Source organism: Vigna angularis, chromosome 3, assembly GCF_016808095.1.
Source record: "Vigna angularis cultivar LongXiaoDou No.4 chromosome 3, ASM1680809v1, whole genome shotgun sequence".
Classification (NCBI taxonomy): Eukaryota; Viridiplantae; Streptophyta; class Magnoliopsida; order Fabales; family Fabaceae; genus Vigna; species Vigna angularis.
In genome coordinates this window covers 13040957-13055808 of record NC_068972.1, presented here as the reverse complement: position 1 = coordinate 13055808, position 14852 = coordinate 13040957, and the positions used below count along the sequence as shown (strand labels likewise).

Sequence of the window (14852 nt, the reverse complement as noted above, 5' to 3'; positions counted from 1 at the left end):
TCTAAAGTTTGAAATTAGAAAAACAACAGGCTATATACTATAACATTGCTAAACATATATAATTACCACCGTTGTTACTAACAATAATAACATAAATCAGGTGGTGATCAAGGATAAATGAATTTTTAAGTGTGAAATTTCTTGAATAATGGGTATTTAAAGCTGTAAAAACAATTAGAGTAATAAAAATGTTTTTTTTTTTCTAGAAGAAAAATGCACATAAAAGCCATAAGATCACAACCCCACAAAAAAAGAAAACTTTACCCCTTTTTCTTCCATGCTTTGATGATCTACTTCCCTTTTTATTTTCCACTTTTGGATTCACTATACCATGTTGACAAGGAAATGTAATTATGCAGATAACGTCAATCATTTAAACATTATTTGAACAAGATTAAAGTGTTATTTAACAAAAACTTACGTAATGATACGAAGAAAAGTGTTCCATAATGACGCGTGGGAGAGTACTCCTTGAAAAAGTGGTTAGTTTTGAGTTTTTGCAACATTCCACGAACACCACTTTTACTGTCTTTGATTTATGACTTGACTTGAATCCGTTCACCACTTCACTTGTCCTCTATGCGCTTTTTCCACTCTCTTTGCTCTTTGCTCTTTGCTCTTTGCTTTACACACGGAAACATAAGCCTTGCATAGGGTCGCATTCAAAAACCAAAAGTTCAGAGCTTGTTTATTTGTAAGCCTTTTTTTCGTTAGGAACTGAAAATGGCGTTTTCAGTACTGCTACTGTTGTTCTCTCTTGCGTTTTTGCTCTCAAACCCAACATGGGTGTGTGGGAACGGAGAGCTAAGAGCACTGATGGATTTGAAAGCCAGTTTGGATCCAGAGAGCCTTTATCTACCGTCTTGGACTGTCAATGGTGACCCATGTGGTGGATATTTTGAAGGAGTAGCATGCAATGAGAAGGGTCAGGTGGCAAATATTTCTCTGCAGGGTAAGGGCCTCTCAGGGAAGCTTTCACCAGCCATTGCAGGGCTCAAGCACCTGACTGGACTCTACTTACATTATAACTCTCTGTATGGAGACATCCCTAGAGAGATTGCAAACTTGACTGAGCTTGTTGATTTGTATTTGAATGTAAACAATCTGTCTGGGGAAATCCCACGCGAGATAGCCACCATGGAGAACTTGCAAGGTTTGTGGTTGTGATCTTGTTGAACAAGATCGAAACCTTTATTATTCTGTTTTAGTTTTGTTTTTCAATTTTTCCGTGTTTAAAGCTTGTCTTTTTTGTTTTGTTTTCTGTTTGGAGAAGATGGGCTTTGGCTGAAAGACTTGAGCTTGGTTTCGATTATTTTTTGTACTATACCATTTGTTTTGCTTTATTCCCTCAAATGGTGTGCACGGAACTCTCTTACACTTGTTCCAAAATGGTTTTTCCTTTTCTTTATTAGTGTTGAACGTTGGCTTTTTGAATCCTGTATATTTTGACAAACTTGTAAGCTGAAAAAAGAGTTTTATTTCTGTTGATTGTTTACTCTCTTCATTTAGCATTTGTTCGAAAACTAAATTTGCTACCTGTTCTTCCTATGGGTATCTTCAGTTTTGTGTTGGTTGTTCAAACTGTTCAGTGTGCTTATTTGTCCCTTTCACTTTTTTTTACAGTTTTGCAGCTTTGCTATAATCACTTGACTGGAAGCATTCCTACACAGCTAGGTGCTTTGAAAAAGCTGAGTGTTGTTGCATTGCAGTCAAACCAGTTAACTGGTGCTATCCCTGCTAGTCTAGGTGATTTGGGCATGCTGGCGAGGTTAGATTTGAGCTCTAATAATCTTTTTGGTTCCATTCCCACTAGTCTTGCTGAAGCTCCTTCACTGAGAGTTTTGGATGTTCACAACAACACCCTTTCTGGGAATGTACCTCCTGGTAATAACGATGTTACTGTACATGGTTAATCTTGTCAGTTTTTTCCATTTCTTCATTAGTTTGTTTTTCTTATCTAAAATATGTTTATTTTCCTTTTCTTGATTCGATGAAGCTCTTAAGAGACTAGAGGATGGGTTTCTGTATAAGTACAATCTGGGGTTATGTGGAGTTGGGTTTTCATCCTTGAAAGCTTGCAACGCTTCGGATCATGTCATTCCAAGCAGACCAGAGCCTTATGGAGCAGCCACTAGAGATATCCCCGAAACTGCAAATGTGAAGTTACCATGCAATGGTACTCAGTGCCTTAATTCATCAAAATCAAATAAATCCATATCAATTACTGTTGTCATATTTGTGGTAATAATTGCAATGTCTGCAATTGGTATTTTGACATTCACACTGTATCGTCGGAGAAAGCAAAAGCTTGGAGGTTCTTTTCATATCAGTGACAACCGTCAAGGTACTGAGGAGGCCATGGGTGTGTGTAGGAAAAACGGATCTCCTTTGGTCAGCCTTGAGTACTCTACAGGATGGGACCCTTTGGCTGAGAGTAGAAATTTCAATGGGTATAGTCAAGATATGTTCCAGAGTTTGAGGTTCAATTTGGAAGAAGTGGAGTCTGCTACTCAGTATTTCTCAGAGTTGAATCTGTTGGGCAAGAATAGCTTCAGTGCAACATATAGAGGAGTTTTGAGAGATGGATCCGTTGTTGCTGTGAAGAGCATAAGTAAAACTAGTTGCAAGTCGGATGAAGCTGAGTTTATGAAGGGACTGAACATGTTGACCTCATTGAGGAATGATAATGTAGTTAGGTTGAGAGGATTCTGTTGTTCAAGGGGACGAGGTGAATGCTTTCTGATTTATGATTTTGTTTCCAATGGAAACCTTTCACGCTTCCTTGATGTTAAGGAAGGAGATGGTGAAGTCCTTGAATGGTCAACTAGAGTTTCTATTGTGAAAGGGGTTGCAAAAGGTTAACTCTCTATCTATCAATCACCCTTTATTAATTAATTGCATTCCTATAATGTAATTATAAGTACTTTCTCATTATGCTTTCTATTTGAGGTCTAAACTGAAGCATTTTGTGTTGATCAGGTATGGCATATTTACATGCATACAGAGCAAACAAACCAGTTTTGGTTCACCAAAACATCTCAGCTGACAGAGTCCTAATTGATCAGCGGTACAATCCATTGTTGGCAGATTCTGGCCTGTACAAGCTTCTTACTAATGATATTGTGTTCTCTGCACTGAAGGGTAGTGCAGCAAAGGGTTACCTGGCTCCTGAATATGCCACTACTGGGCGCCTTGCTCAGACAAGTGATGTCTATGCTTTTGGGGTGCTGCTTTTCCAGATCCTTTCTGGGAAGCAAGAAATCACTACCAGCTCAATAAGGCTTGCTGCAGAATGCTCCAACTTCCAAGAATTTATGGACCCAAATCTTCATGGAAGATACTTTGAATATGAAGCAGCTAAACTGGCTAAAATAGCTTTGCTTTGCTCCCATGAGTCTCCTTTCGAGAGGCCATCCATGGAAGCCATTGTTCAAGAACTGGGAAACTGCAGTAGCTGCCTCTGATTAGTTAGTGCTAACAACTGCTTATGTTTGTGGCATTTTAGGGATTTAACAACTGCTTAGCTTTCGACAGTAGTGGGTTCTTCCTCAAATCACCTGTAATTTTGTTCAATGTATTTTGCTGTACAAGGTGAATGCTTGATTTTTCGGCCTATCCGTACCTACCAGACAAAGATCCAACGTAGTAGGATTCTGTTCACTAACTCCGAATTACAGTTATTATTATATTCTTCTCGCACATTCTTTATAATGTCAAGGATTCTCATGATTATCATCTCACGCTAACGATGAAGCCATTTTAGGCATTACTCACATCACACCTTAAGATTTTCACTCCAAAAAGGTTTCTTTTAATTTTTGGTACAACTGCAACCTATTATATGAGGGGACCCGTGTTTTCCACCAGGTCAAAAGTTATTTTTTTTATATATATATATATATTCATCCGAAAGTGAAAAACATAAAATCATTTTGCTAAACTCATTAAGTATGTGTCTACGGGTAATAACAAATAGTCGTACATAAAATGTTCAGGATCTATATCACTGTATGTATTGCTCATTCTGGTCCTTTTTTGTGGAACCGTCATTACTTCATTGAACAAATAGCTAGAATATACCATGTTAGAAGGGGACGAGGTAAAATGAAAATTGGGGTAGAGAACCTAACCTTGTTGAGAAACATGAGGGAGGTTGGTTACCTTTGTTTTGTGGGACTAAAGACTTTTCAGAGGATGGATGTTCCCACATGTTCCGGGTGCATGGGCTCAGTTGTCTACTACTTAAAGATGTTTCACTCGCTCAGTCATGTGCCTCAGATTTTCCTTCCATAATGAAAATATCCATTTTATTCTTAAAAAAAATACTTCCAAATTATATAATTTGAAAGTCATTTTTAAACATAAAAAAATGTTCATATTACATAATTTTGAAATTCTCTTTTAGTTTTGGATTATATAATTGGAGAGTTTTTTTTCTTTTACTTTCATATTACGTAATCTAGAAATTTTTATTATTTTTGAATTATAAATTCAGAAATTATTTTTCTACATAAAAAAAGTTTTAGGGTTATCCAATCCTAAAGTCATTTTCGAATTTCAAATTATATAATCTGGAAGAAGTTTTTTTTTTCAGATTGTATATATCCAGAAATCAATTTTTGAGAATTTTTTTTTATTAATTGTATAAACTAAAACTTATTTTTTATGTAATTAAAAATTTCTTCTAGATCACACAGTTCACATTTTCTTTTTATAAAAAAATTGACATTTAAATTATGTAATGAAAGACACTTTCTTTCTTTGTTTTAAGTCCACCTGCAACATAACGTGTAGACAAGAGTGACACTGAGGCCAGGGGCGGTGACGGCATGGGGTGACGGTGTCGACAGCAAAGGATGACATCAGCAGGGGGTAATTTGGTTCTTTAACCCACTTGATGGGGAGAACATGGAAAGTATGGAAGTGCAGAAAGAAATGACCCATAGCCACTTGTATACTGGGTCCAATATTTAATACCAAGTCCCACAATAGTCCAATTTCATGGTCATGGGTCACGCATCACTGTCTGCCCAATTTTCAGGAAAAAGAAAAAAGAAACCAAGATGTGAGAAATTTCATTCGTTTTACAAAGCAATTCGATCGCATACTCTTCTTTTACAACAAAGAGAGACAGCTATTACATTACATTACGGGAGAAAAAGACATTTTACAGAGGGAAATGTTACTTACCATTAATAAAATTATTATGGGATTATTTGTTTCTAAAATCTATTGTCTTGTTAGTGTCTGCATATGATGTTTGTCACATTAGTGTGTGAAACTAAGAAAATTTTAAGTATTTGAAGTTTTTATCTGTTTTATCTAAGTTCTTAAATTTTATAGTGTATTTTTACGCTTAAACAGATTTTTTTATATTTCCGGTTGAAGTCATGTATTTTCTTAATTTTAACTGGATGGATTGACGGATTAAGGTTTAAAATAATTATTTTGAACTTCCTTCGATTTTGGACTAGTTTGGCAATAATATACTTTAACTTTTAGTACTTATAAATAACACTGCTATTCTTTTTTAAAAATAAAACTATAACTCAGAAAAGAAAATTAGAATAAGATTTGCCAAAAAAGAAAAAAGATTTTAACTCTAACGTATATTTTTACATAAGATTATGTTTAAAACGAACTAATATATTATTGTCTTTAGGGACGCGAGGCTTCTATCGAACTTAGAAAGCAAAACAAAGTACAAGTAAGACGGAAAAAAGACTGCACCAAGGTATTGCTATTTGTTATTAACATTAAAGACAAGACTTTTGTGAACGTGACATGTCACATGGTAATGCTGGCTGTGAGCCCAAAACATGTAGGCAAGGATTAGCTGTCGTTGAGTGGTAATTAAGGTGTTAGTGTTGGTTAATGAATTGTTAAACCAGTCTTAGCTAATGTTAATACACAACTAAGCAGTGCTCTGATTTTGAGGGACAAACCAACACAGACCCCACGTTGGAGCAAGTAGCAGTCCGGCCCAGGTGGTTGTAATTTAATTAGATCATCTCATAACACTATGTTTTAATTTAAGGTTGTGTATCCAGGCTGTTGTCTGTACCTTGAAGATGCTGCTACCAGGCCCTCACCCTCACCACTGTGCTTTGCTACTCCTTTCACGTGGATGCTCACTCCCTTTGCTTTCATCAATATTATCAAAATATATTACTTCAACTTCAAACTTTTTTAACAACCCTAGTTTTGACTATAATCATTAGTAGAAATGAGTTGGTTTATTCACCATTGCTTTAATTTTCAACATTTTATAATGCAGTAACTTTAGATATAATGATGTAAAAGTTTAACAGTACCCACCATATTGTTCACCATATGAGTCTTATCTATATAAAGGATTTAGAAACTCTATTTGATAAATTTATTTGGGTTGAACACTAAGATTAACCATTGGTTTTGATGTATGGATAAGTTGATACATTTGTTTTAAAATTAATAGAATATGATATTGTGATATATGTATATTGAAAAATATATAAAAATTATTAAAAATACGATAAATATATTATTTTTATTGTATGAATTTAAATTAAAATCATATTTATTAAATGTTGTTAAAATAAAAAAATTATAAAAAATATTACTAATTTATAAATTAGATAATTCATTAATAAATATTGATAGAATATTCAAAAATATTAGATATGAATACTTGACCCAAATTAAAGTATCTATATATCATATCCAATGAAATCTACGTCACTTTTAATATAAGACCTTGAGATAATAAATATATATATATATATATATTGCTATAGTCCTCATGTTTTAACATGGGATGTAGATTAAAATTTGGAATTCCAATTTAAGATAACTTATTTTCTGTTAATGTTTGATGCTATATAGACTTATATATCTAGGTGAATTTGAAACGAGTAGGAGGACGCTTAATTTTATCTTTGATAAAGCTAAAAAATAGCATTTTACGTGTTTTGTTAATTTGGCAGATCTATAAATGATTATTCTATTGTGAATAATAGGATGCACACGTTTTGGTAAGAATCAATCTTGTTTGTGGATTTTATATTGAATGTCCAACAGAAATAGAGATTTTATAAGTAAGATTCGTATACAGGTCCTCGTGAGTTAAAATGTCATAAAGGAACCTTCGCCGAAGGTAATCAATTAATTTGACAAAGTCTATACTTATGCGTGGTCTTAAGTTTGTTTCTTTAGAACACACAAGAGAAGCATAACATGTGTTTACAAAACAATTATGTTTATAATTTGGTATATACATTGTAGAATAGTACTTACTAATTCCTACGGTGCTTCATATCAGAAGCAAGATTTAGCACTCATTTGTCTAAGAACAAAATGGTGAATTTAGCAGTATATATATTGATGCATATGATTAAGCTTGGATGACTTTCCTGTGAGGAGATCTGACTCTGAACACATGTTCCTCGCCTGTGCATTTATCTACCTTTACAACCCATCGGCTTTTGAATTTTCCCATTCTGCTTCCATACTTTGGACTTGTTTCAGTCATTCCAAATCTAGTCACTAGCAAACCTTCTCCTATGGGAAGAAGCTGTGTTTTTGATCCACATGCCAAGCAAGACTTTCTGCAGCTAAATGCATTGTACCCCACGACCACCGTCCCATTTTCCTTCCTACCCTCTTCAACTGCTTTCAAAATCTCTTCGTGCTTCTCAAGGTTGCAGTCAATGAGAACAAAATCTGCTGCCTGATCGTATTGGTTTAACAGAAGCTCCTGAGCTTCTCCTACCATGAATTGAACTTCATGAGAAGCCACTCCCAAGGCAACTTTTGAGGCTCTCAGCTCTTCATGGCCAGGGACAACACAAATCACTTGGCCGCCAGTTTGATGAGCAGCAGCAACCAATGCAAGCGTGGTGGAGTCTGCTGCACCACCACATGCCACAACCATCAGTTGTGCATTGTTTCCTGCAGCAAGTGCTGATATGAACTCAGCCACATCTGGCTCTTTGCACTTTTGACCCTGAAAAATAAATATAATAACCCAAAGATCAGATTTTGAAGATAGTGAGAGGGATTCAAGAAGCTTGTTTTGAGAGAATCATGAATACTCACCATTTTCAAAGTGCTGAGATAGGCCTTTGTGGCATTTTCTGCAGACCAGCAAGCCATGATTCAATCTCTTGATTGTTTCAACTCCTCTGAGGGTTTTCTGAGATGTGATGCAAATGATGAGTGCCTTGGCTTTCGTTCTTGTGCTTATAAATATATAGGAGCAACCGAGGGATATCGCTGGACATAGTGGGTCATGTGTCATTCCAACTAGCTCAGACACAAAAATATTATATGATAATGCAAAATGACATGTATGTACCAAAAAACAAAGCTTAATTGATTTTGTCGGGTTTTCAGTGTTGGATTGTTTACACATAATAAATTTTCTACATTAGTAAATAAATTAATAATCATGGGTTAGGATGTTCGTACACTTGCTCTCATTTAGAAAAAACCTGTCAGTGAGAAAGAAAACAGTTTTATTTTCCCCATTTATTGTTTTTCTATAAAGTTACATTAAGATTGTGGACATGGATTCGGACTTTCTTTCACATACACACATTCTAGGACCTTCATCAATCAAACCGTATATGGAAAATTTACTATATAATGCATTATTTGGGTGACAAAATTTTAAATCTTTCTATTTAGTATTTTCTTCTGATTGGGAAATAATAACTTTTAAACAAAACAAAGATGCTTAAAATTATGCAAGTATACCAAACTTGATCAAATATTTGTTTTAATATTTACAAATTATTCATTGCCTTATGAAACATAAGAGTTTATAAGGGTAATAAGAAGTATAACACCAAGAGACAAATTTCATTCTCATTTTAAATTAGAGAGAAGATTCTTTTATACGTATATAACTATTTTTGAAATGTTTATTCTTTTTTTATAAAAAGTCCATTTAATTGGCAATAATTAATAAACCCAAATACGTCCCTTCATTCAGGTCAAAAACAGTTTCTCCGATTTTCTTGGATTAGAATAAATAAAGAAGAAAATGTTTGAGATTTGGAAAAAAGGGAAAATGACAATCAACACATGATACATATATTGTCCATGGCAATAAACAAATTAGGTATATATAATTCATTAATTTAATCAATTTTTCTATTGACCAAATGGAGCTTACGTGAGCTTCCTGGACATTGACTACCAATTATAAAATGTTTAGTAATAACTTTGGCTCCTAGTTAAAATCATTGCTCTATTTACGAATTCAATCAATATTCCTATTTATTTAGGAAACACATAAGTACTTTCTCATAAATCAGCCTTTTTTTCACAAAGCATAATTATAAAACTAATTCTGAAAAGTTAAAAGTTGAATCTCAAATCTAGTAAAAAAACTATCTAAAACACTAATAAAAAATTGATCAAATCCAAATTTAAAACAAAAGTAGATATTTTTTTTTATAAAACTGAAGTTATGTTAAGGTAATGATATTACACAACAAATTTTTTTTATCGCATACAACATTATACACTTTGACTTATCTTTTCATTCCAGTACCAAAATTTGTTTATTTATATCATTTTCTCCTTTTATTCATTTTTTTAATTAGATAATTTTACTTTTTAATAAAAAATATATATATTTATCATTTATTTAATAAAATAAATGATTGAATAAATTTTCCTTTTAAAAATAATGTTTACATCATTTTTGAAATATTATTTTTACAAAATTTTATCTACATTATTTTTTCTATTTTTTAATTAATCATTCATAAAAATAATAAAATAATAAAATAATATATTTTTAATGTTATAAAGATATAAATATGGAAGGCCACGCGTTTTCCTATTTACAATAAAATTAATTTTACAGTTTTGATCTTAAAATAAAAGCTCCCTTAAGAATGTGTCCAAAATTATAATCACTAATTTCCATATCAGTTGCCCAGTCTTTCTTCTTTCTCACAACTCGTTTATTTTGAAAGGAATCATATATTCAACACACAGTCACAGTATATTTTGAACAAACTTCTTGTATTTCTTTTATGTAGAATAAAACTGAAACTTTTCATAGATTAAAATGGGTTTATATATATATAAACCAAAATGAAGAATTTAAAAAATTGGATAAAGCTTTTATTTTTTATTACTTTTTTTGTCTTAGAAACGCTTTTATGAAAACATGTTTAAACAAATACTAATATAAACATCGATCTCTTGGAAATACACTTTGAATCTTGAATCATCATGCCATTATAAACTAGTTTTAAAGCAATGATCAGTTAGAGAAACAATTAAAGATCATATTAGGGCATTATTTATCCATATATGAAAAGACAACAACATAAAGCATTATACCTGATATGAAAATTCAAACGAATTTGTTCCTATTAATGTGTTGGACCACCCACTAAGTACTAATTAGCTATTAGGTGAGGCAGAAAAGAACAATAACTTTTCATGCAGACAGAAGCACATTCATCTGTAATATGCACAGTGTTTTGTTTGCATGGATTGTCTGTACATTGCTCTTGCTCAGAAAGTTGTTATCACACTTTGGATTCACGCAAGCTATAAATTTATTGCATCAGGAATTGGGTCCTCCAGAGTTTGGAATTCATGCAGTTATAATTGTATGGTAATTTTTAAAATAATATCTTATCCATCAAAAATATGTAACAAAAAGCTCAAGGACAATGCCCTTACAATTTTGAACAAAATGAAAAACAATTTACACAGCTAGCACATTATGTTAAAGAAGGCTTTAGTTTAAAAGTGTATCAGAAAATATGTTAATTACAGCCAGCATTACGTTTGCTGCTGTATGATGATGATGACCATGCTACATTTACATATTTTGAAAGATGGTAATTAATGTAAGCAAAATATTAGACTTTAATTTCCAGCAGAAAAAGAAACTAAGTTCTTTTTAATTATATAAGTTTTATGTGCAACATATATGTATATATGTTTACCAGTATGAAAGAGGAACCGGAAAAGGAACCAAACATTGAACAACCATTAACAAATCTATTAAATAAATAGCAGAATCTCTTTACAAAGTATCTGCATTATGAAAGATATATAATATAAAATCTGTACAGAAAGATGGTAAACAACAAATATATCTAAATACTAAAAAGTCGATTTTTATTTGAGTTTTGAAGTATAATGAAGTTTTGTCTCTTGTTATGGGAGGTGGAAAGAGGAAGTTTTTGGCGAAAAGCTTGAGGATTATATTAAATAAAGAAGAGAAAAGAGGAAGTTGTAAGCAAAGTATAGGATTGGTAGACCCTAGAGACATGCCAGCAGCAAACACCCTCAAGAAGATAGAATTAGCTGTTTGATTCTCTATGCATTAGAGAAAGCAAACAAAGATCTAGATCACATTCAATTGCTTCCTCTGTCATGAACATTGTTAACAAGGGTGAGTAAATTTTCTGTCTACTGGTCTCTACATTCTTAATTAATTTGCATTATAATAAGATGCCCCCCATTTGTCTTATTCTGCAAAAAATAATTGTCAACTTTCTGTAGAAATTTCCTTTGTTCTTCTCTTCCAAAAGAACATGTTTGATATTTGAAGAATCTAATAATATATTTTGAATGGGAGAACGTGGGTTCTGAGAATATGACGCAAAAATGAATCGATGCTAAATTGAACACACGTATACAATCTAGAATTAAGTAAAGTGTAGAGATATGTAAGAGATAAAAAGGAAAAAATGATGAGTGTAGACAAGTTGTTATGGTTGAATATAGTTTTGTTTTTGGTGTATCGATGGAGGGGACATATTTTTATGGGCGTGCATAACTCATTGATGAGGTAAGTATGGTACCTTATCTTGTACCATTGTCATCTACCTCGTGTAATTTATGCATGCATGTATCTACTGCGTGTAATTCAGACACCATCCGTACTACAAGAGGGGAAAAAGGAGGGAAGAAAAGTTACTCAAAGATAATGTATTTTGTTTTGTGGCCTTTTTATATATATGGGGTAAATTTCTTTAAATATTACAAAGATGGACAAGGCAGACAAATATTAGTGGTGATGAGCTCAGTCATATGGGTGCATGACCTCCAAAAACAAAGCTTCAATGCAAAATGTATGAAAAGGTGTTCTTCCCCTCGAAGTTTTTTTTTGTTTTGGTTCATTTGTTTTCAATAACTCCAAAAGAATTTTTATTAAGGAAAGTATCTTATGTGTATATAAACCCATGTGTATTTTTTATTTTATTTGATGTGAAACTTTGTTTATACCTCACAGTTGTCACATAAATGAAGTTGTTATGACGATAGACAATTTGGTTTTTTCATAAATTAATACTAAGTTGTCATAACTCCCTCTGACTTTTACTTTGTTAGAAGAAGTCATGTAAACTTTCTAGACTTTAGTTTTAAAGTGTTTTATTTTGTAAGAAGTTTAAGTTATTTATTGAAATTTAGTAAAATTATAATTTTTTTGTAACTCTTAATTCTTATTAAATGCATAATTTTAGAATTTGTGTCTCATTTTTATCATCAAATACTTTATCTTTGTCCCATTCAAATAATAATTAAATTACATTAAATAAAACATCATATTATTAAAAAGTTTAAATAATAATTTGGTTTTTATTTTTTTTCTTTTGTTTAAAGTTATCTTTTTCGTTTTTATACTTGCAATCAAGTTCTAACTTTCGTTAATTTTTGTTCAATTTAATTTTTTTTAAATACTCTTTAAATCATTAATAATAGAGCGAATAGACTGTATTTTTTAACATGACCTCTTTTATGAAATGAAGGTGGTGGGTGGGTTAGAAGAAGAAGTAAAGAGGTGGTGGATGGAGGAGACGGTCAAAGTGGTGAAGGGAGGAAAATAGTAAAGGAAAAGAAGAAAATTGGAGGAGGTGGAAGATAAATCCAGTCATGTCATAACAATGAGTTATAGCATGTTCACTTTACCATTAATGATTTAAATGTTTAAATGTTGTTAGTCAAAAAAATTAAATTGAACAAAATTAGCATAAATTGATATTTTATTAAAAGCTTAAAGAAAATGATAACATTAATTAAAGTAAACAAATTCAAATAGTATTTAAGTCTACTAATATTCATGATATATTTTTTTTCTCTTCAATAACCAAAAATTATCATCACATAAATTTTAAAATATAGTACTAAATAAAGTAATAGAATTTTAATAACTTAAAATAAATACCATTGTCCTCGTACCAGATTTTAAATGGGTATTAATCAAACTCATATTTCTTTATAAAAGAAAATAAAACTGATACTCATATTACATCAAATTAGTATTCTTTACTACATTAAATACTCTTGGGTACAAGTTAATATTGAATCTTAACTCATCCTCCACTATTATTTTCATGAGTTTTCCAAGATACTCTCATCTTCTATTAACAATGAGTTATTATTTCCTTTTGTAATGTGATAATTTGCCCGTTTTTCAACCAACAAACACTTTTTCTTTTCATTTCTTTTTAGTACCATGATACATTTTTATATTCATTTGATATAAAATATAAAAATAAAATAGTTATAAAAATGTAAATGTTTTGTACTTTATCAAAAATAAGAAAGTAAAAAATAAATAAAAACAACATGAAATGAAGGTAAAATATTTATTAATATCAAAGAAATGCGAACTTGAAAAAAATTGCTTTGTAATGTTTTGTCTGGTTTTGCTTTATTAACCCTCTATGTAATGAACCCATAATTACTAGGGTAATAATACTTTGATAATATTTTTTTTACAATATTTTAATACTATATATATATCATTTTGTGATTGGTTAATATTGATGTTTATGATTATTATTATTAACTGTGAAAAAATTTTGAACCAATCACAGGATAATACATGAATGATATTAAAATGTGGTCAAAAAAATATTATCAAAGTATCATTATTTTAATTATTAACTTTGCTTTCAGGGCTATGCTTATGATGTAATCCGAATTGAGTGGGCGGAGAAAGGTAGAAATCAGACGGCTGTGAATTGGGGGTGTTTATGACCGTGAATTGAACAAGATCACAACAGGTAGAAGACAAAAGCTGAGGCCTTTTCTTCCCGTAACTTTATAATTTATAATTTGATCCCCATAATTTTTAAAATAATTATATTACTCTTTGTAAAGATAACTTCCGAATTACCCATTTCAGAAATATTTTGGAATTTGTTTTTCAGATTTTTCAAAAATAAAATTTTAAAAATATTCTAAAATAGGACTTCTGAAAAAAAGATTTCTAGAATAAGTTTTCTAAAATGTATGAAATGTATTCTAGAACAATGTTTCCGTAACATAATTTACAGAAGTTTTCCATAATATATGAGATGCTTTTCAGAATAAGTTTTTCAAAACAATACTTTTTTTAAAAACTTTCTAGATTACATATGATATATTTTAGAACAAATTTTCTGCAACAAGTTTCTAATCAAACCTACCCTTTTATTCTTTCCCTATCTTATGTCGTCGATGGAGACATTTGCTGCAGCAACAAAGTCGAGGTATAGGGAGAGAAAGTACTTTAGTCATTTGCTTGTAGTATAGAGGTGCAATTAGTAATCATGGATGTGTAGGAAGAAAACAATGTTGGGTTAAGCAAAACTTGTAGGACCATTTTAGAAAAAAAATGAGACCATGAGTCATAATACTTTAAGAGCAATTTCTTCAAGAGGGTTATTTCCTACACCACTCCACATTGCTTCGTGCACCATCACATTTTTTTTAAATTTCTAAACTATCCTTTATATTTTAAAATATCCTACAGTTGAAGAAAAAATTCTTCAACGAATGTACCACATCCATTAAGGTTTTTTTTTTAGTTTTTAAGTTTTTAATTTATTATATTTTAAATTAAT

General features: G+C 31.4%; 2 protein-coding genes across 2 annotated transcripts; one reads left to right on the top strand and one right to left on the bottom strand.

Moving 5' to 3' along the window:
• The first annotated feature begins 411 nt into the window (after positions 1-411).
• LOC108325017 (LRR receptor kinase BAK1) lies at positions 412-3769 on the top strand. The gene is made up of 4 exons (XM_017557992.2): positions 412-1153; positions 1624-1884; positions 1997-2857; positions 2980-3769. The coding sequence occupies exons 1-4, from the start codon at positions 724-726 to the stop codon at positions 3462-3464; spliced, it is 2037 nt and encodes a 678-aa protein (XP_017413481.1). The 5' UTR covers positions 412-723; the 3' UTR covers positions 3465-3769.
• A 3449-nt stretch (positions 3770-7218) lies between these two features.
• LOC108325753 (uncharacterized) lies at positions 7219-8203 on the bottom strand. The gene is made up of 2 exons (XM_017558842.2): positions 8077-8203; positions 7219-7984 (listed from the first exon to the last, which is right to left on the bottom strand). Exons 1-2 carry the CDS (start codon positions 8131-8133, stop codon positions 7373-7375), a joined length of 669 nt encoding a protein of 222 aa, XP_017414331.1. The 5' UTR covers positions 8134-8203; the 3' UTR covers positions 7219-7372.
• Positions 8204-14852: the final 6649 nt, after the last annotated feature.

Excerpts from the sequence above, each read along its gene's own strand:
- LOC108325017 (XM_017557992.2), top strand. The coding sequence starts at position 724 with ATGGCGTTTTCAGTACTGCTACTGTTGTTCTCTCTTGCGTTTTTGCTC. Across the intron at positions 1,885-1,996 it reads TTCTGGGAATGTACCTCCTG|CTCTTAAGAGACTAGAGGAT; the intron begins GTAATAACGATG and ends GATTCGATGAAG. Across the intron at positions 2,858-2,979 it reads TGTGAAAGGGGTTGCAAAAG|GTATGGCATATTTACATGCA; the intron begins GTTAACTCTCTA and ends TGTGTTGATCAG.
- LOC108325753 (XM_017558842.2), bottom strand. The coding sequence starts at position 8,133 with ATGGCTTGCTGGTCTGCAGAAAATGCCACAAAGGCCTATCTCAGCACT. Across the intron at positions 7,985-8,076 it reads ATCTCAGCACTTTGAAAATG|GGTCAAAAGTGCAAAGAGCC; the intron begins GTGAGTATTCAT and ends TTTATTTTTCAG.